Source organism: Malaclemys terrapin, chromosome 4 (genome assembly GCF_027887155.1).
Source record: "Malaclemys terrapin pileata isolate rMalTer1 chromosome 4, rMalTer1.hap1, whole genome shotgun sequence".
In the NCBI taxonomy this organism is placed as follows: Eukaryota; Metazoa; Chordata; order Testudines; family Emydidae; genus Malaclemys; species Malaclemys terrapin.
The window spans coordinates 132,138,386-132,160,137 of NC_071508.1; the positions used below are offsets into that span (position 1 = coordinate 132,138,386).

The window sequence follows — 21,752 nt, forward strand, 5'->3', positions numbered from 1 at the left end:
GTGGGTTGTTTGGGGAAAAGCTTGACTCTTGCATTGTCATTCAGAGGAGGACTATACTGATTTGGGAGGGGGGAGGGACTATTACTTTTATCACCTCACATTCCTCTAGCAGCAGACACAGAATCCGCATGTCATCCAAAGAAAAAGTCTTCTAGAATTAGAATCTGACTATTTTTTACAATCTGGAGACACCGTTCTGGCAATAGAATTGGTATTAATTTGTCACTCATGGGGCCACTCTTGATTTTATTGTATTGCAGTGGTATTTAGAGGCCTAAATCAGGGTTTAGGGCCCCATTGTGCATTGAATGGTACACTTACCTAATGAAAAAACAGTCCTTTCCCCAAAGAGCTTTTTACTTTTTTTAACATTGTGTTTTTTTAGGAGTTTTATGCATTTTACATTGGTGATAAGTGCCTATTAAGTATCATATGGGAGCGTCCATGCTTGAGAATTGTAGATTTAATTCCCTGTTTTCAATCACTCAGTCTTTATGAAATTTTACCTTTGGAGCTGATATTTTCTAGGCTTGGTATCTGCCTGAAAGTGAACTTTTTGGGGAGAGGAAATTTTCAGCAAAAACACAAAACCCCCAAATTCATTTTGGAAGGGATGGAGAGTGGGAATGAAACGAAAGTTTTAAACAGTTTTTCAACTGGGATGGGAGGTTGAAATTTAAAAGTTGAAAACTATCCCTCAAGTGAAAATCCCTTTGACTGTTCTAGTGAAGGTCTGGCTTTGATTGGACAGTTCCGACCCTTTGAAAACTAGCATATGCAGCATACTTTGCACAAGGCTTTTGGTCCGCTCGTAAAGTATGCCGCTAAGGAAGGCTGTAGTGCTGAGGGTGACCAGACATCCTTCTGTTAGGGGCTTTGTCTTATATACGCAACTATTAACTCTGGCCCATCCCCCACCCAGAAAAAAAAATCCAATTTTTTTTCACACTTGCTATCTGCTCACCGTAGCAGTGCTCCATGCATTGCTGACTTTGCTGAATAGTAAAAAGTGATCTGACTGTTCCAAAGGGTAGGGAGGGCTGCTATGTCCCTTTGTAAGGCTTGTAGGACTAGGTCCTGTTCTCGTCCTCCCTTAAAAGCTCCTCATGCAGGCGTATGAACAGGATTCCTGTGGTGCCCAGCCAAATAATTCCAGATTATAGGATCTGGATGACTGCAAAACTAGCAGAGCTCTGAAGGCCTGGAGAGTGGAGCACCTTTCTGTTTGTTCCCATTTTTTCCTTTTAAATGTAAAATAAAAGAATCCCTCAGTAATATCATCTATAAACTGATTGTAAAACATATAAGGGAGCCCGTTATGTAGCACAGGTAAGCATCAAATTAGGAAATTCGCAGTTCAGGTGAATGGCCGTAACTCTGTCTCCTGGTGAACGTGGATTACAGTGCATTAATGCCAGACTCTCATACTGCTTCTCAATAATGAATTACAGGACATTTTTTGAGCAACTTTTGATATGCATGTAGCATCCTGTGGTGTTGAGTGTGCTGGGTAAACACTCTGACAGTCGTTTATATTAAAAGTGCACTATATTCTAAGTATTGGCTATACAACAAAAGTGTAAGTGCAAGTGTTCTGACCTACCTATTCCAAATTAGCTGCATTCTTAGTAACCTCATCCTTGAATTTGCACTGAGGAAGCCTGTGCTGGTATCTGGAAATAAACTGCATAGTACGTGGGTGCTGACCAGTATTAAAATTGCACGTTTTAGAGCAGAGGTGTGAAACTCATTCCATGGAGGGGAACAAATGTACAGTTTTGGGGCTATTTACTGCCCGCAGTGTATGCTGAATCTGCCATTGATAATAGCAAGTTTCTAAAGCCAAAACTTTGAAATTTTGGTCCTTAAATAAGAGGGATCTGACTTCCACCTGTAGCTCCCTGATTTTTAATGGAACTTGGATCAGGCCTTTAAAGTTATTCTTGCATGAGGTGAGGTGACGTGAGGGACAAGAGTGATGCAGGTCACTTCTAGGGTAGCCTGCAGAACTCAAATGAGTCAGCTACCTTAATACAGATTTAGTTGCTTGATGGAAGGCAGGCTTGTCATGTAGACATACAAGACAACGAGAATGAAAATATTACAACTTGCTACATGCTTATCGAAGTCTGTAGAAAGAACCAATATTGCATCCTTTTAAAACCTCTTTTGTTAATTTGAATAGATATTGCGACCCTATGATGCTGGCTATGACTTTCCTGCTGGCTGTCATAGTATGTACCAAAAACTGGTTCATCTCATAGACTCATAGACTTTAAGGTCAGAAGGGACCATTATGATCATCTGGTCTGACTCCCTGCATGCTGCAGGCCACAAAACCGTCCCTACCCCTTCCCTTGATTCTGCTGTTGAAGTCCCCAATCCTGTCTTTTAGTGACTTCAATTGGCAGAGACCCTCCTGCTAGTGATCCCTGCCCCATGCTGCGGAGGAAGGTGAAAAACCTCCAGAGGCTCAGCCAATCTACCCTGGAGGAAAATTCCTGCCCGACCCCAAATATGGCGATCAGCTGAACCCCGAGCATGTGGGCAAGAGTCTCTAGCCTGACCCCTGTTAGCCATTATACTATTTACCTACCATTGCTTGGTATTCCTTGGCTATTATGTTTTACCATTAAACCATTCCCTCCATAAACTTATCTAACTTAATCTTAAAACCAGACAGGTCCGTCGCCCCCACCGTTTCCCTCGGAAGGCCGTTCCAATATTTCACCCCTCTGACAGTCAGAAACCTTCGTCTAATTTCAAGCCTGAACTTCCCCACGGCCAGTTTATATCCATTCGTTCTCGTGTCCACATTAGTACTAAGCTGGAATAATTCCCCTCCCTCCCTTGTATTTATCCCTCTGATATATTTAAAGATAGCAATCATATCCCCCCTCAGCCTTCGTTTTGTCAGACTAAACAACCCAAGCTCCTCTAGTCTCCTAGTCATCTGATGTGAAATCCAGGTAATGCTGTACATGTAAACCTATGAAGACTGCTAAAAAGTGTAACTATTTTATTTTCAGCTTCCTGACAAATCGATAGCCAGTTTGGTGAAATTTTACTACTCCTGGAAAAAGACAAGGACTAAAACCAGCGTGATGGACCGCCATGCTCGTAAACAAAAAAGGGAACGGGAAGAAAGGTACGTTTGCAGTGAGAAAGTCTGTGTCTTGCCACTCAAATCTTTTTATGATGATCCTGGAATTTCTGGTAGCCTGTAAAGAACGAGAACTAGGATTTTTCCCCCAGACACTTCCTGGTGTGCCTCTCTCTTTTTATAACCGGAATCTGTGTCCATGTAAACGTTCATGACCAAATTCTACCATCTGATTCACATGCAACTCTCAAGTCCCTGTAAAGGGAGATCACAATGGTAACTCGAGGGCAGGTTTTTAGCCTTAAATGTAACATTCCATAGAATGGGAGCACATGCTAAGTGGAAGATTGGCAACGTTTGGCACTCCCCTCTCTTCATTTTATCTACATACTTGTCCCAGCAGAAAGCTGCTACCAGCAAAATGCTTTCAGGGCCAAATTCTCTACCCAGTGCAACGGTCGAGTAGACTGGCTCTGTGATGGGAAGAGGAGGAGTGAGAAGAGCTCACACTCGCTATGATGGATGGAATTCTGTACCCACCTATAATAGGTCCTTGCTGGGGCTCGACCCTTCCGGGCAGGAGGGGAGCCACACCGACTCACTGTTGTGGGAACAAGCAGTCCGTTAGTCCAGAAGCTCCGGCCCTCGGGTACAGGGGCGGAGCAAAGCCAACAGCTAACTTGGGGCTCAGGCCCTCAGGGAGGGGCTGAGCAGGCAATCGGGAGTCCGGGGCTCAGGCCCTCTGGTGCAGGAGCTGAGCAGTCAAGCAGCTAGGGAGCCCAGGCCCTGGATCAGGGCGGGGCAAACACAGTTTAAAGCTCAGGCCCTTGTTTGCAGGGGCTGAGCGAGCAAGCAAATAGGTAGGGTACGCCTAGGCTTCTGTAGCTGAGCGTTGGGTGAGGGGGAAGCCTGCCACCCGTGAGCGGGGGCTGGCAGGGGGAAACGCAGGCCCACCCACTCCACTGCGTTCCAGCCCGGGGCCCTAGCAGCGGTTACTGCCGCTGCTGGTCAGTGGGGTATCCAGACCGCAACACACTGACATTGGCTCACGTTTGTCTGAAGCCGGACCGGGGTCGGCTACCCCCGGGCTACTTCCAGGATCCCCCTCAGAGCCTACCTCGTTCGTCGCACCGGGCTCGGGCCAGTCCATCTGCATGGGCTCCTCTCGGCCAGGGCTTGGTGGCAGGTCCGGTAGCTCCGCCGGGAACTCAGGCCAACTGCACTCGGGCGGCTCCTCCGGGTAGCAGCAGGGGCGGAGGGGTTCTGGTGCAGTCTCGCCTTCCGGGTTGGTGTAGGGGGGCTCCCAGGGTTCCTCCCAGCGACGGGAGCGGACGGGCTGCGGCGGCTCCTCCTCGTAGCGGGCCCGGGGTAGCTCTGGCCAGTTAGGGTCCTGGCCTCGGAGGTCTCCTGGCCGAGAGCTCCCGGACGTACGTCTGCTCCCTGTGGCGGCTGGCCGCTGACTGAGCTCTTGCGGCCGGCCTTTATACTTCCTGTCCCGCCCCTTGACTTCCGGGGGGCGGGGACAGGCGGCAGTGGCTCCACCCACTCTGGTGCCTGCACGGGGGCTCCCTCTTCTGGGCAGGAGGGGAGCCACACCGACTCACTACACCACCCCTCCATTAGTTGTGCATGTGCTTTACTGTACAAATGTACCTGCCACTCTACAGGTCCCTAAGCCACTGAGCTTCAATAGATTCTTTGTTCCCACTACTTCAGCCTCAGGCCTGCAGCAGTCTCCATGGCTGCCATGCCTACCACACACTGCAGCACCCTTCAGGAAGGTTTGGCCGATAGTTCATGTGTTTAGCTACACAGATACTTCCTGGAGATAGAGATCCTCTTTCTCTGGATAACCCCACTTGAACCTAGGGCAGTTGGGGCCTCGGTGGGCCATGGCTCCTTGGCACACTGAGGGGTTTGATGGTCTGCAAAGGTTCTCTGCATCCTCCTCCTCCTTGTCTTTCCCCTCTCTACGTAGCATGGTGCTTTTGCCGTGCTCCAGATGTTTCTTGTCCGTGTGAACAGGTGCTTTTCCCAACCCACCCTAAAACACAATCTAGACTTTTGTAGAGTCAGAACTTCTCTTATCTCCTTTCCTGGGATGTGGCTCTATCTGTCACAAGCTGGAAATGCTCTGCACATGCCTCCCATCAAACGGCTCCTATTTCATGACTGCTTAGCCAGACCCTAGCTCCTGTGCCTCAAATAGGAGATCCCTATAGGAAGAGGGCCATTCCCATGGTGGAGTTTATTGAACCACACTGCAACAATGAGCCAGCAAGACTGTCTTCATCTTCCAGCTGGATTCACCACACCTGCTTAATTAGAAGGAAGAGAGTGGGCTCAAAGAAGAACACCACCATCCAACTAATCCCTTACTTGCTTGGCTTTCCTTTCTCTGTGCCTCCCTTTCATACTGTTCTTTCTCCATCCCCCAAATGGTTTTATTTATTAACTTTATTCAGTGGAAAAATAATTGCATTTCCTAAAAGGAGTGCTTGTTTTTAGTTCATACTGTATAGTTTAGTATTCAAAAAGGCTGTATCTGGCATTTTTTCTGTACTTGTAAACCACACTGAAATTACTGCCACCCAGAAATATCTTTATAGTATAGTCTTTTATAGATGGTGTATCTAAGGTGCTATAAACTTCATGGAGAGCGAGTGGATGGGCTGCTCCATTTCTGAATTTCAAAGCCCTTGAGAGAAGCAACAGGAGCAGAGATACTTGTAGTTTCCATAGTGTAGATATACTCTATCAGGTTAGCTACGTCAGCGTTGCTATGCTGGCATAACCTGGTAGTGTAGACGCAGCCTAAGCTGGTGGAAGGTTTTTGTTTTGATTTTCCCCTCCACCCCCATCAGTATAGGGAAAACCACCATCCTGAATGACAGAAGCTATGTTGATGGAAACATTCGTCCATTGATTTAGCTACATCTCCACCCGGGGATAGGTTGGCAAAGATACATCAGTCAGGAATGTGACTTATTCACATCCCTGACTGACATAGCTACATTGACTTAAGTTTTAGGTGTCGACCAAGCCATAGTGTTTGCTTTCCATATTTAGCAAGCTAAAGAATGATTGGAAGGTTTTTAATTTAGTTAAAAATCAAATGGCCAAGTAGAACAATTGCAGGAAAAAAATTATGGAATGTGTGTCTCTGCTTTGTGGGGCAGGGAGGAGAGCAGGGCTGTCATTTGAGCCTGAGGCTAGAATGTGTGAATTCTAAAGCTAGTTTGTGTTCCAGGCCTGTTCACTTGTGGATTAAATTGTGCTTAGGTTAAGTAATGACTGTAATAAACCTCTGCAAAATGGGTTCGGTTTAGTGGTCTCAGTCTAGTTCGTAGTAGTTATGTGACCCTCTAGACACAAACTTCCAGCACAGTTGGCACCTTTTTGGTGTTGGTCTCAGCAGACACCAAAAACTGAATCAGTGTGGAGGTAAAATTGCACTCTTGCCCTTTATAGTTAAGGCTAATTAAAGGGGCAGTTAGAGGAATCTTGCCCTGTCGCTGAATGTGTTCTGTGACTAAACAGAGGAATTCCCAAGGCATCTTTCAGCAGCACTAAAATCACTTTAAAATAACCACAAACAAATGTGGGACTCGGTTTTCAAAACCTGTTCTCTTATTTGTGTGCATGGGACTCTATACATGCAGTCTTCTGCGCCTAGAAGTGACTGACAATTTGCATGCACAGACTAGCTTGGGAATCAGTTTTGTACAGAAAAGCGTGCAGCTTAGAGGAAAAGGAAGGTTTGTACAAGTGACTGAAAATGGAGACCGTTAATGCCACCTTAAAATGTGTCCCTCAGTGACAGAACAGATGCACGTGTCTTGTTCATACTCTTCACTTGGTTTATAATTTAAAATAATAAAGCAAATAAAAACTGAAATCTAAATGGTGAATAAGTGACTGGACTGTGCAGACAGTGTACTCTGGAATTTTAAGAGGGTATGTAGAATATAATGCTTCTAAATGTCATAAAATGCTGACTAAATACTGACTTCTGACTTCTTCTTCATCATTTGTACACCATATACATAAGGGTCTGGCTGAATCAAGACTATAATTGCTGGGAGGCTAGGTGGTCTACAACTTGGCTAACTTAATGGGTTGCTGGATTTTATGGGACCAGTGAAACCTGCATGTGTCCTTTTTAAAATAAACATAGGCCAAATAATCTTATCCTTGCACTCTGGGAACATCATAAAAAGCAGAGCAATTAACTTCAGCAATATACGGTACACTAATTCTAAGCCATACATGGAAGTATACCTTAATGTGAATGGTAGTCAAACACTAAATTAGAATTCCAGTAAAATTAAACTGGCTAGGTGTTCCAAGGTCACATTCACTATGGCCCCAATTTGATGCTGCTTATTATTATTATTCAGTACTTGATAGAATATGCTTTTCTTTTCTTTTTTCCACTAAGGGAGGAATTAAAGATGAGATTATGGGAGTGCTAAACATGTCTCTGTGTGTGTTTTGGTGGTGGTGTTTTTTTTTTTTTTAAATCCCTGGGAGAACTAATTGTGCATGTGGCTTTTTGTTACATTTAAGATTTTTAATTAAATGTATGAAATCCACATTAAAGCTGTTTGCTCTAATTCTGTATCCTTGTTTGTCTGAGTTTGCTTGAAGTTAAAAAATATTCAGCTAGTTTTCTTTGACTCTAACAGTCAGAGAATTTCTGACTTGTTTTTTAATTTTATTTTTGCCTTTGAGGTTGAACAGACTTCATTTTGCCCAGATATACCACAGAAAAGTTTATGTAAAAGCTTTTAAATGCATGGTCCCTAATGTGGTTATTTTAAAGAGGTAATTGACTTTAAAATTCACCAAAAAGAAAAGCCATTGGATGGAATGTTCCATCCATGCCTGACTTCCAGCAGACTATTGTAGAGAAATAGAAATTCTCATAGAAATATGGTCATGCCTTGCTTTTGTCTTTCAGTGAGGATGAAATGGAGGAAACAAATGGAACTAACCCTGTTGATATTGAAGTTGAACAAAACAAGGAGAGCAAAAAAGAGGTAGGTAGTTTTTTCCCTAATACTGTACTGAAGGCTAATGAAAGTTTTCACCTGTTACTGTGAACTATTCTGTTGTGCCACAGAGGATCTGACAGTGCCCAGTTTTATTTGTGCTTGTGCTTAGTTGACATTCAGCACAGGAATAATAGTGACTCACAATTCTGATTAGAGTAACTAGTAGTCAAAATCCTTGATCCCATTTGAAGTGAATGCCAAGACTTTGAGTGACTTCAAAGGAGAAAGATTGTGTGGCTGTGAATGTTCCCTTCCCCTTTCCAAAGGGGCCTTGACCTGGCTACTGAAATTTTGTGTATGGGCAACACAACAGTCTCCCCCTGAATCCTTGTTTGTGAATTTGGGGGGCAGGGAGGAGATTGGGCTAAATTTTCAAAGGTAACACCTTAGTGTTTTAACAGGGAGTTGGAGGGAGAAAATAGTTAACATGTTTTAAACTGTAATCAGGGTTGGAACATATGCTAACTGCTACATGCCTGTTCTTTTGATGTTACCTATTTTATTAGAATAACTGTTAGGGGAATTAAGTGACCTAATAAAAGACTTCTTTTCCTCCCTAGTAGAAAAATAACATTATAGTCAAGACGCATCAGGTTGAAGTTAACTTAAGCTCTCCCTCCTTGTGGGCATTTTCTGTATAGCCTATCCATCCAGAAGGGGCCTGCTCTTGAGAGCGTTGAAGTGACAACATTCCGATTGACTTTCATTGGAACAGGGCTGGGTGTGAACTGGAAAATTGACATTTACTTTTCTGGAAAGCTATGTTCTTGTAACGTCCACAAGTCCCACGGTGTAGGAGCTTTGTGTGATTAGGTGATGCAGGCCTGACTCACCAGTGGTGTAATAGGTGCAAGTCTGCTGAAGTCAGTAGAACTGCACTGACTGCTCTTGGCAAGAGGTAGTCAGCCTGTCTCCTTCAGAAATAGCACGTATAAGGACTGTGGTACTTTAATCCGTACCGGGACAAAAGGAGGCACTGCAGTATACAGCAGAACTCACCCTAGCTGCCTGGGGCCTTTGGATACAAATGAAGGCTGTGATTGTGTAACTGTATCCATGTGGGCTGATCCCAGCACCCACACACATTTCCACTGAAGTAAATGTGGTTTTTTTGCAGCTGCCTGTTGCACGATCCAAACATTCAGAATGAGAAATGATGGTTAAGATTTAAGAAATAGAGTTTCCCTGTGTCTTAAATTATATCAAAGGGAATGGGTTTATTCATTTTACTTAAATTTGACTTGTATTGCATCTGCAAAGTCTATGGGATTCTTTGTGTTATTTTTCTAAACAAATGTGCCAGGGATATACCTCAAACTAATGTTACAAGCTTTCAAGTATCAGGGGGTAGCCGTGTTAGTCTGTATCCACAAAAACAACAAGGAGTCCGGTTACAAGCTTTGGCACTCATGGAGGGTGGTCCTATAGTAACAAAGCAGTGTATAAAGAGAAAGACGTGACTTTGAACTATCAAAGATGGTGGCATACATCAGTGTTAAAATTGGAAAATGTCTGGAAAATACCTTGACAGAGTTTTGGTTTTGTTCTAAATAATTTTTAAACAGGGATTGGAAAGAGGTATTTATGGGTTATGTTTAGCAAACCCTTTAACTGGGGCTGAGCAAGACAAAAATCTTAATTTTGCCTACAGTTCATGTCACTTCTAAAGCAATCTTGTATCAAGGATGAACTCTGATAATATACTTACTGTAAATTAGTTCCTATGTCTCCTGTGCACATACTTACACTGTTTTGTCTTTTAAAGAAGTAAATACTTAACTAGACAAAATTTCCCGTTGTTGCAATAAAATCTCTTTTAAAAACCACCCTCCAATGTCATAATCCCAGTACAGTTAGTGCAAAGCTACATGCAAAAGGCATGCCTTTGGTAGTTTACTATGGCACTGAGTATAAATTTACATCTTAAACTTTAGTTACCCAATTGATCATCTTGTACACTGTGGCAGAGCTTCCTTATTCTACTTTCTTTCCTTTTCAGTTTAGCTGTAAAACGATTAAGGCTTTCTCCTAATCCTAACTTCATCACACAGAACTAGTGAAAAAGAGCTTCTTTCTTAACACCCCCCATTTCCATTTTCTGCTGTTTGTGAATCTTCAGTAGTATCTGTTCATAAAAAATAAATAAGGGATAATAAGCAGTTTTTTGAGTGATTTAAGATTTCAAACTGAAATTTTCTTTGAGAAACTCTGAATCTAAAAGAGAGCTTTTACTATTCATTTTTTATTTCTACTCACCCATCTAAAACATTGGATTACTATTGGCTTCTTACAGATCTAGCTGTGCATGGTGGAAGTCAAAGTTCATTTGTATCTACATGCGTTCCAAAAGGAAACAGATGGTCACAATTTTGGGGTTCAGGTCCCTTTTGTAGCAAAGTATTTTACATGGGATTATATATCCTATTTATTTCTCACTCGCTAATTCAGATAATCCGTGCCACCACTTTTTTGCCCTCCCACTCTCCCCCCAAAAAGCTCACCAAGCACAATCAGTCACTCTCTCTATGTGCAATGACAAGCAGCCTTCTGAGGGCTTGTCACTGGAAAGTGACTGCCAGCTTCATTTTATTCTCCTTTACAATCTGCATAGCCTGTGCAGCGTTAATTAGGTTTGATATTGCAGTACCTGAGCCTGAGGGCTGATTGAATCCAAAATACTGTGAGAGAGAGCAGAACAGTCCAGAAGGTGGATATGTTCTTCATCATTGCACTTCTGCAGTGAGTTGGTCAGGTTTGTAATCGCAGTGAATCATCCCTCCACCCCATTCCCAAAACCCAAACAAAAAAATATTTGTCACCTCAGAGACTCAGAGTTCTCTGTATGACTTCTCTGTATGACTTCTTAGGCAATACGGGGATTTCTCTGGGCCATACAACTTGGAGAGGGGGTTGGAGGGCTCTCAAAAATGCTTGGTCTTAGTGTTTCCTTTTTCAGGAGAAGATGGGGAGCTTCCTTATTATACTTTCTTTCTTTTTCAGTTTAACTGTGAAATGATTGAGGCTTTCTCATAATCATAACTTCATCACACAGAATTAGTGAATAAGAGCTGCTGCTTCTTCGAGTGCTTGCTCATGTAGATTCCATTCTAGGTGTGCGGTCATCAGAGTTTTTTGCCTTAGCGTATCTGTAGGGTCGGTAGTGGTGCCCCCTTGAGTGCCACGTTCATGGGTCGGTATATCAGTTCCTCCTTACCGCCCATGGTGGTTAGTCGGAGTATCTTTCCTTGCATAGCAAGGGCTTGCAGTTTCGTTTTTATTGACTTCGAGCCTTAGGGCCTTGTAAATAGTTTGTTTATAGTAGTTGTTAAGTGTAGTTAGTAGTTAGAGGTTAGAGTCCCAGCAAGGACTTCGCTCGAGGTGGGGCATGCCCCGATCTCCTGGTTTTAAGCCCTGTGCAGACTGAACAGGTCTATGCCTGTAAATGACTCCCACAGTAGCTGCCTCAAGTGCTTGGGGGAATCACATGTGAAGGACGAGTGCCATATTTGTGAAAACTTTCAGCCCAGAACTCAAAAGGAGTGGGATATTCATTTGCGGGCTCTCCTCACGGAGTCTGCCCTTCTCCCGGCTTGCGAGCCATCCTGCCAAGACTCACCTAGTGCCTTGGCACGCAGTGCACCCCGGGATCCACCCGGCACTGCTTCCCAGCACCGGTGCCCAAAAAGAAAACTAGGATGGCTCCATGCAAGAAAGGCCACAGGTCATTGGGCAAGGGACTCAGTTCAGGCCAACTGGCCACTCCGGAACTATATGTGCGTGCCTCCCCGATCGGGGCCCTTAGCCCCTTAAAAGGTCCACCACAAACTCCCAGGAGCGATATGGGACCCAACCCGCTGATGGCACAGACACCTTCCCCAGCTCCCCCGGCGCCGAGAGAGAGCAGATGCCTCTGCCTGCGGCACCGACACTGCACGTGCTGCAGAAAATGGCAAAGGCTCCCCATGAGGGAAAGCCAGTCTGCAAGAGCGCTCGGGGGCAGTGGAGCGCTGCCGATCCCCCGAGACAAGACAGTGCTCTCCACCTCCCCGCTGCAGATCCCCAGAGTCGCAGCACAGATCCTCTGGGGCTCTCCCTCGATCACCGGACCACGTTCGCGATCCCCACTGTCTCAACGCGAATTGCCTAGCAGGAGGCGCCGGTCTCAGTACTACTGGCATCATTCACCCTCCCACCGGTTGGGAGCTCTCCCCATCATGTCTCCAGTCCTCCCAGCACCGGTCCGCTTGATGCCAGCACCAATCTTCTCACTCTGGGCACCAGTCTCCAGTGGCGACGGTCAGCAGGCAGACTCGGGTATCAACAGCTCCACCGTGGTCACCAGAAGGGGATTCCTCTGGCACAGAAGGGCAGTTCAGGCCCTCGCACAGACTCCACTGGCACGATTGGGCACCTGAGGCTGTCTCGACATGGATGGCGTTGCCTTGGCAGCACGGCCAGTGGCCAGCTCAGTGGCCTTATTGGTGCATGCCGGTCATGGCAGTGTTCCCTTCGCCCCATTCATCTGCTGCCGCCTCGAAGCAACAGTTGTTGTCACTGATGGCACTGGGCTTGGTGCATGAAGCATGCTTGGAGGTCAAGGCAGAGGAGACTGCTTACCCCCTACCCCCCCCCCCCCCCAACCTACTTTCCCTGTTTTCGTCCCTACCATTCGGCCTGGTCGTGGGTCACCTTGGACCGCTGAGTGCTGGACGTCGTGTCCAGCTACACCCTAAAGTTTTCGGCTGCCCCTCCCTCCCAACCCCCTCTTTCCTGTCCCTCTTCAGGGACCCGTCTCATGAGCAACTCCTCATTCAAGAGGGTTGAGAACCTCCTGAACCTAGGGGTGGTGGAGGAGGTCCCTCAGGACATGTCAGTGAAGGGGTTCTACTCCCATTATTTCCTAATCCTGAAAGCAAAAGGGGGCCTCGGACCCATTCTGGATCTGCGACGCCTCAAGAAGTTGAAGTTTCGGATGGTCTCCCTGGCCTCCATCATCCCCTCCTCGGATCCAGGAGACTATACACCACCCTCAACTTGAAGGATACATTTCCATAATCCAAGGTCATAAACATTTTCCTCTGTTTCATAGTGGGGGATGCCATTTCCAATTCATGGCACTGCCTTTGGCCTCTCATTGGCCCCAAGGGTCTTCACAAAATTTATGGCACTAGTGGCCACTTACCTGAGACGTCGAGGGGTCCAGGTCTTCCCGTATGTCGACAATTGGCTCATCCAGGGCACGTCTCAGGAGCAAGTGCAGAGAAGCCTCGTTCTGGTGCGTTCCATCTGCCGTGACCTAGGTCTGTTGGTAAACAAGAAAAAATCCACCTTAAGGCAAGTCCAATGAATAGAGTTTGTTAGGGTGGTTCTTGACTCCACGCGAGCCAGAGCCTGCCTTATGGAGGTGCGTTTTCAGGCCATGTTGGACCTGATCTCCCATGTGAAGAACTACCTGCTCATTATGGCTCACACCTGCTGCGGTTGTTGGGCCACATGGCCGCCTGTACGTATGTGGTCAGTCATGTCCAGCTTAATCTCTGGCCTCTGCAAGCATGGCTGGCATCAGTTTACATCCCCAACAGGCATGACCTAGACCGGATAGTCAGGGTGCCAGATCACATCCTATTGTCCCTAGATTGGTGGATGAACCCCGTGTTGGTGTTGCAGGGAGTTCCCTTTGCGGCCTTGTCGCTGACCCTGGTCTCCGATGCTTCAGACCTGGGGTGGGGAGCCCACCAGGGCGAGCCCAGCACCCAGGGCTACTGGCTGCAAGACAGTCTGGCCCTCCATATCAACATCAGGGAGCTCAAAGTGGTTTGCCTGGTCTGCCAGGCTTTCTTGCCCCACCTGAGGGGCAAGGTGGTTCAGGTCCTCACAGATAATACCACCGCGATGTATTACATCAACAGACAGGACGGAACCAGGTTGTCAACCCTTTGCCAAGAAGTTCTCCACCTTTGGGATTTTTGTGTGCAGTAAGCCATTCATTGGGTAGCAATGTATTTGCCTGGGACCAGGAACGTGTTTGCAGATCGCCTCAGTAGGACCTTCTCATCTTGCCACGAGAGGTTGCTCCATCCAGAGGCGGTCAGTATTATCTTCCAGCAGTGAGGGACTCACCGGATGGACTCGTTCGCATCCCGTCAGAACAGGAAATGTCAGGTGTTCACTCCGGGGGGATGGACAGGGGTTCCCTGTCAGATGCTTTCCTGCTCCCGTGGTTGGGGACCTTGATGTACGCCTTCCCGCCAGTGCCATTGATCCACAGAGTCCTCATGAATATCAAACAGGACAGGGCGAAGGTTATCCTGATGGCCCGCAAGTGGCCTCACCAACACTGGTTCGGCATGCAGCTGAACCTTTCAGTAGCAGCCTTGCTGCGGCTGTCTCTCTGGCCAGACCTGCTGTCCCAGAACCACAGCAGTCTTCTGCAAACGAACCTGGCGGCGTTGCACTTGATGACATGGGGCGATGCTGGCTTTGGCAGAACAGTGCTGCACGCTGCAAGATTGTGAACTCCAAGCCCACCTCCATTGACACTGCTTGTGGGTCACCTAGAATGGAATCGACATGAGCAAGCACTGGAGGAAGAAAAAACGGTTACCTACCTTTTTGTAACCGTGTTCTTCGAGATGTGTTACTCATGTCCATTCCATTACCCGCCCTCTTGCTCCTGTGTCAGAGTTGCCAGCAAGAATGAACTGAGAGAGCTTGGGGCCGGTGGCACTGATATGATGCATGAGCGCAGCACTCAAGGGGGCGGCACAGCCGGCCTTATGGATACCACTAAGGCAAAAATCTCTGACGACCGCGCACGTGGGCACACGCACACCTAGAATGGAATGAACACGAGCCACACATCTCAAAGAACAACAGATGAAACTGTAACCGTTTTTCTTAACTCCTCCCCTTTCTTGGAGTTAGTTAATGTCTCATTTTCTTTGCTTTCTAAGTGGTATGAGATAGCTTTACTTTTTTTTTCAATTTAAATCCTCAGCCTTGGTATAGAGACCTTGTCTGATATCTATGAACAGTTGTGTACATATGTGACACTATGTAAGCACTGCCGATCTCCATATTGACATCCAGATTCTCTTCTGTGGGTTTTTAAGTTGATTGAATTCTACAAAGATATACCTAGGGCCAGCAAAGCAACTTTTCCAAGATAGGTTAGATCTTTAAATTCTCAAAGCCTGCACAATATACTAAGGGTCTCGATGTGCTTGGAGCTGTCAAAAGCTATTCTGCTAGAGCTCTGACTTCTTGTCCATAATAAAGAGCAGCTGCATATTCTGTGAACTCAGTAGAATAACAATCTGAAGTTGCTTACACTTACAAAGGAATATACATTTGATATTCAGCCTCATGGGAGATTCACTCTGCTGGTGCTAGGTGTTGTCATCCTGTAGTTTGAGTCCATTGTACTAGACTCATGCACAGGCCTGTGAATTTCTGTGTGTAGATGAAATACTCGCCAATATGAAACCTCTAATTCACTTCAAACTATTTAGCGGACTTAATTATCAAAGCTCTCACTTCTAAAGCTGAATGCAAAACTTGCCTCACTGGTCCATCATTAAATCTGTCTGGCTATTGCAGTGTGTTTCTGCTATTCTCCCACGCCCCCTGTGCAAGAAGATCTGTTGTAGGCAGATTTCCTAAGCAGAATAGCTTCTTGCTCCTGGGCTAGCTTAGGTCCTGATGGATTTGGATCCTCACTCTGTGTGCCTTCATGCATATGTGTTCAGTGTTTAAAGATTTCTAATTAGCAAATGAACACTGCACAGCATGAGGAAACTTTCTTCCTGATTTGCAGTTATAAGGTGTCACTAACCAGACCCATATCCAGTATTTTAACTTGCAGATGAGCAAATATAGGAATGCAATTTTGGGTCCTCCTCGGTCTCATTTCATTTTTTTGTTTATGTTCGTGGCACTATTCCAGCCCCTATAGAACAACTTTAATCTTAGGATGGAGGACTTTTTTTTGCAAGTTAACATATGATCTTTTTTGGAGGTGATCTTAAAGAGATGCAAATGTGCTTTTTTTGAGGGAAGTGTGAGGGGTAATAAAATGACTTTTCCATGTAATAAACTGCTGAAATGTTAGTGGTTTGCCAGAAGATTTCTCTTGATTATAGACACAGGTGGGGAAATATTTATAGCTTTTTTGGGTCAAAATAGATTGATCATCTTGGTAGCTAATTCTTTATAGAAATGTGAGGTTAATGTGTGTGAAATATATCCCCTTCCCCATGCTACCATCCTACTCCCCCTCTCCCTCCTTCGCCGGAAAAGAGATCTTTCTAGTTTGAATTTCTCAGACAGGCAGAACTCTGTATCTTTCTAATGGAACTTCTGTTTGTCAACACTGTACTAAAATAAAGTGAGTAAAAATTCCTTACAATTATTGTTCTTAAGAATTACTTTGCAGTCACCTCAACCCTCGTGTTCAGTCTTAAATTGGGTTGTGTTTGTTTTTTCCCTGCGTCTGGCACATAGGAAATTGCTCCATAAACTCTTATGTTGTGTTCACCCACCCTCACCCCATCAAATTGAATTTCCTTTTGGGAATGAATTAAACTGACATATTGAGGCCTGGCCATGACATTTAATTGATGATTAGGCACCTGTACCAGAAATGGAAGCCAACTAAAAAAGCAACAGAAATATCTGTACCTGGGAAGACTGTGTTGTTGTGTAGAAAAGATTAATGTAGCATAATTTATTTGTGAACATAGTGCCCCATAGCATGATGCTATCACACAAAGGATTTAATTCCTGTTACTTTGCAACTTACTCTGTTTTCCACCAGAACTGAAGGATGAGATGTAATTTTCAAAGGCATCTTTGTGACTAAAGAGCCTCAACCCCATTGACTTCCGTCTCAGTGAGAGTCTGTCTTTCTTTTGAGAACAGTTTGTGTAAAATGTCTGCTTCCCAGGTGCCGCCACCTGAGACAATGCCTCCGGTGAAGAAGGAGAAGCACAGTACCCAGGCTAAAAACAGAGCAAAGAGGAAACCTCCCAAAGGAATGTTCCTTTCTCAAGAGGATGTGGAGGCCGTTTCTGCCAACGCCACTGCTGCTACCACTGTGCTCAGACAACTGGATATGGAATTGGTCTCAATCAAGCGACAGGTAGGAATCACGCCAAAGGCAGCTCAGGAGTAGATTTGTCATCTGATAAATTTAAAGGTGATGCTGTCGGTCATCACGTGGGTTGTTACTGGGGATTTATAGCATGGCTGTGATGGCTTACAACAGGATGTGGCTTAATTAACAAGCTGATAGCCTACCAAAGTGAATTAGCCCAGTACTGTTTAAATCTAGGTTTTGTAGTTGCAAAGCAGCAAGAAATAGTTCATTTTGATCCAAAGAGTTTGTGAGCCCTTTGTCTGTCTTGTAACCTGGTGTTGCTCATATTTTTGAACTTGAATTTTGCTTTGGGTTGAGTATTTTCCAACAGTAACTGCTTTGCATCTACCATATTTAATTTTCTTCACGTTTTTCTCATGTCACCTTTGGAATAGCCAGAGCCACTCTCCACTTCTGGCTATAGATCTGTTCTGTGGCATCTCCCACAGCCCTGTTGCATCTCTTCAGTCCCCCCACCCCTGCATGCTGGCAAACAGGAAGCCCTGATGGAGCTGAACTCTGCATTGGGCAAATACACAATTCTTCACTCTGAGTCTGTGGAGCGTGTGCATCAGGGGAGATGGTGGGGTTTTTGTTTTGTTTTTGTTTTTTAATTGGACCTTCACCTTTTGTAAGTTTTGGCATCAGCCCAAAATGCAAAGCTGAGATTCTCCTGTGGTTTGACATGTGCTTTCTGCAGGCAAGCACTGGGCAAGCTTCCCCACATATTTCTGCACTGCCAGTAGATCAGTCTTAAACTGATTAATGGCAAATGTTCTCTGAACATCTAATAGCCAAGACAGAAGTGCTACTGAATCACATCCTGGGTTTAGTCCTTTTGCCTATGTCCTAGATCTGAATGCTCCCTTGACTTCAGAATTTAGAGCCAGTTCAGGTCCATTTCAAACTACTATAGTCATTGTTAGCTTTGAATTACTATTGTGTTTGTTATTGTTTTAAGGTAGAACCGAGGGCTAACAGAGGATTGGGGTCCCATTGTGCTGGGCACTGTACAAACGTAGAATAAGAAACAGACCCTGCTCCAAAGATCTTACAGTGTAAATAGATTTAATAATCGCACCAGATGTTTCTTGTACTTGGGGTACAGATGAGAATCTCCTTTCATAAAAAGAGGATGCAGGGAGAACTGCAAAGTCAAACTGGTAGGGTGTTCGCCTTGGCGGCTGGTACAGGGTTTGTTGAAACATATTTATTCTTGCTTAAAGTCACTGCTCCATTTTTTCCCCCTTGGCCAGATTCAAAATATCAAGCAGACAAATAGCGCTCTCAAAGAAAAACTTGAAGGTGGAATAGAACAATACAGACTTCCAGAGGTATGCCAGTTCACATACTGCTATGTATGCATCTCTTCTGCATTTCCCAATAGCAAGTCCTAATTCTTGCTTAAATGTCAGAGCTGGCACTATGTAGATACAATCATTCTATCTACTGCCAACTAACCCGGAGACCAATCTAACAGTAATTGGTCTTTGCGGGAGGGGAGGGTGGAAGAGGGTAATAGTAGATAGTTTTCAATCTGTCTTTGGCTGGTTGTAAAACATGTCTCAAATGTAAACATTCAGATTGCTGGTAATACTCCGCACTCACCATATTCGTTTCAGAGTGTTGTCGTAACACCCTTCTGAGAGAGGTAATTATTAGCCCATTCCACAGATTGGGGGACTGGCCAGAGAAGTTAGTGGCGTGACTGACAGAACTGCTGAGCACCCACAATTTTCATCATAGTTAATGGGAGATCTGGGTACTTGGCACCTCTAATAATCAGGGTATAAGAAATTTGACTGAGATCACAGAGGGAGTTGGTGGGCAATGCCAGTGAATAAAAAGAGGAACTCCTAACTCCCAGTCCTGTACTCAGAGCATGGACCAAGCCCCACACTTCTGTGTCATATTAACAGTTAACTATGGAATCAATTTATTTGTCAGTTAACTGAATTGATTCCTTTTATTGCTAAAAGGAATAATGCAATATTTTAATAGGAAGAAAAATACCATATTTGAAGGATCTAGCAATTAGTTCATTGCTGCATTCATACAAGAATTTACAAACTCGGATATGAGTAGAAGTCCATTGCTTAAGGAAATGAATTACTTTGTTTGACACCTAGGTCGTTCAGAAATGTAATGCACGTTGGACCACAGATGAGCAGCTTCTTGCTGTGCAAGGTATGGAACTATAAATCTTTCCTACTTCAGCAGGTGACGTACAATTGAACCCTATTGCAGGTCAAGCTGGGATTTCTCCTTCGGTGGCTAATGGAAAAAATCTTGACATTACTATATATTGTTGCCAAAGAAAAAGGGGTTAACACTCCTTCCCTTTTATGATGCATGGCATGCCGTGTTCATTTGGGCAAACAGATCACTCACCTGCTTCTAGACGGTGACACTCTTAGTGCAGTCACTGCCAGGCTGCTTGTACATGCAACTTACAGGTAGATTTGGTGGGTTTAGGACTTCTGGTTTGGCTCATCCTACATGACTCCTTTTTATATACAACTCTGCTGCTCTCTTTCTGTCTCCGCTCCCAACTCTTCTACCATCCATCTCTTTCTCCCACTCCCAACTTTGTACCATCTTTCTTGGTGGTGTAACCAGAGATGGCCCAAACCTTGGGGAAATTCAGCATTGGATCCTTGGATTGTGGCTCATGCCCATCTCTAGCTGTTGTCACTGTTTATATAATTCTACTTCTTCCGTTTTCAGCAATCAGGAAGTATGGCCGAGATTTCCAGGCAATCTCTGATGTGATTGGAAATAAATCTGTGGTGCAAGTGAAACATTTTTTTGTAAGTTACCGGCGTCGTTTCAACATAGATGAAGTTCTACAGGAGTGGGAAGCAGAACATGGCAAAGAGGAGACAAATGGACCTAGTAACCAGAAGCCTGTAAAATCGCCTGATAATTCCACTAAAATGTCAGAAGAGGAAAATGAGGTAAATCTGTGACTAAAGAGTTTGGGACTGTAAAATGCTGGTTGCTTTTAGGTTCAAATATATAAATGAATTCCAAACTGTTAACAGCCATTTTTCACAGCATTCAACCAACTTATTTTCTTGTATGTATGTATGTATGTATGTATATTGTGACAGACCCAGACCAGTGGGGTACAGGAGTCTGGTAGAGGGCAAATATACTGGTCACTGGATGAGTAGTTTTCTGTTCCCTGAGTGACCAGAGCAGGGGCTGCACTAGAGTAATCAGGAACCTGCTAGAACCAGTTAAGGCAGGCAGGCTAATTAGGACACCTGGAGCCAATTAAGAAGCTGCTAGAATCAAGTAAGGCAGGCTAATTAGGGCACCTGGATTTTAAAAGGAGCTCACTTCAGTTTGTGGTGTGAGGAGCTGGGAGCAAGAGGCGCAAGGAGCTGAGAGGGTGAGGGTGAGCTGCTGGAGAACTGAGGAGTGCAAGCGTTATCAGACACCAGGAGGAAGGTCCTGTGGTGAGAATAAGGAAGGTGTTTGGAGGAAGCCATGGGGAAGTAGCCCAGGGAGTTGTAGGTGTCGTGCAACTGTACCAGGAGGCACTATAGACAGCTGCAATCCACAGGGCCCTGGGCTGGAACCCAGAGTAGAGGGCGGGCCTGGGTTCCCCCCAAACCTCCCAATTGACCTGGACTGTGGGTTCTTCCAGAGGGGAAGGTCTCTGGGCTGTTCCCCAACCCACATGGCGAATCTCTGAGGCAAGAAAATCCGCCAATAAGCGCAGGACCCACCAAGATAGAGGAGGAACTTTGTCACAATATATATGTACACACACGAAATAAAGTATTTGAGCAGATTTCCCCTGTGTATGCAGTTCCCAATGACAATATTGGGAATTCCAGGGGTAACTTAAGGTGATAAGAGACCTCCTAATTTGCAGGCTCTGACAATATCTATGACTATCACTGGCACCCTCTCACCTTCATTCCTTTCTGTAGCTCAGTTGGATGCTTCAGCTGGACTTAAATTACTCCGCTCCGAGTCTAGGGTTTGGTTTTTTGGACTCAGGTGTAAATTTCTAAGACAGAAACCTTACTCTTGTGTATGTTTGTGTATGCCCAAAGGGGTATATAAATAACAAGGTGGGATTGTGAAAACTGCTTGTTTTGGGCTTGATCCCGCAGCTGCTCCATGAGCAGGACTCCTGGTGACTTCATGGGGTTTCTGAGCAGATGGGTGCAATGGGACTGTTCCATCTGTCTCTTCCTTGATAATATTTCTCCACAGACTGTGCCTTTAAAGATAACCCAGGCACTTTATAGTTCTTAAATATGGTATTTTATTTAGAAGATTTAATATAAATTATAGTTGTGCAAAAGGAAAATCAAAACTGGAGTTTACACTTGAAATGGACTTTGGGCTGTCTTTGACCTAGTCCTAGTTCATACTAGAGAACTTAGTCCAGTAGTCAAATTCTACCCTTAGGCTTGGTCTACACTTAAAACTTAAA

At 45.0% G+C, this 21,752-nt stretch overlaps 1 protein-coding gene across 1 annotated transcript in view; it reads left to right on the forward strand.

Moving 5' to 3' along the window:
* RCOR1 (REST corepressor 1) overlaps positions 1-21,752 on the forward strand; it is a 120,974-nt gene that overhangs the window by 92,286 nt on the left and 6,936 nt on the right. The window contains exons 6-11 of the mRNA XM_054027433.1: positions 3,030-3,148; positions 8,067-8,145; positions 17,105-17,299; positions 18,553-18,630; positions 19,426-19,483; positions 20,024-20,253. Coding sequence (XP_053883408.1) covers positions 3,030-3,148; positions 8,067-8,145; positions 17,105-17,299; positions 18,553-18,630; positions 19,426-19,483; positions 20,024-20,253 — 759 coding nt within the window. The remainder of the gene's footprint in view (positions 1-3,029; positions 3,149-8,066; positions 8,146-17,104; positions 17,300-18,552; positions 18,631-19,425; positions 19,484-20,023; positions 20,254-21,752) is intronic.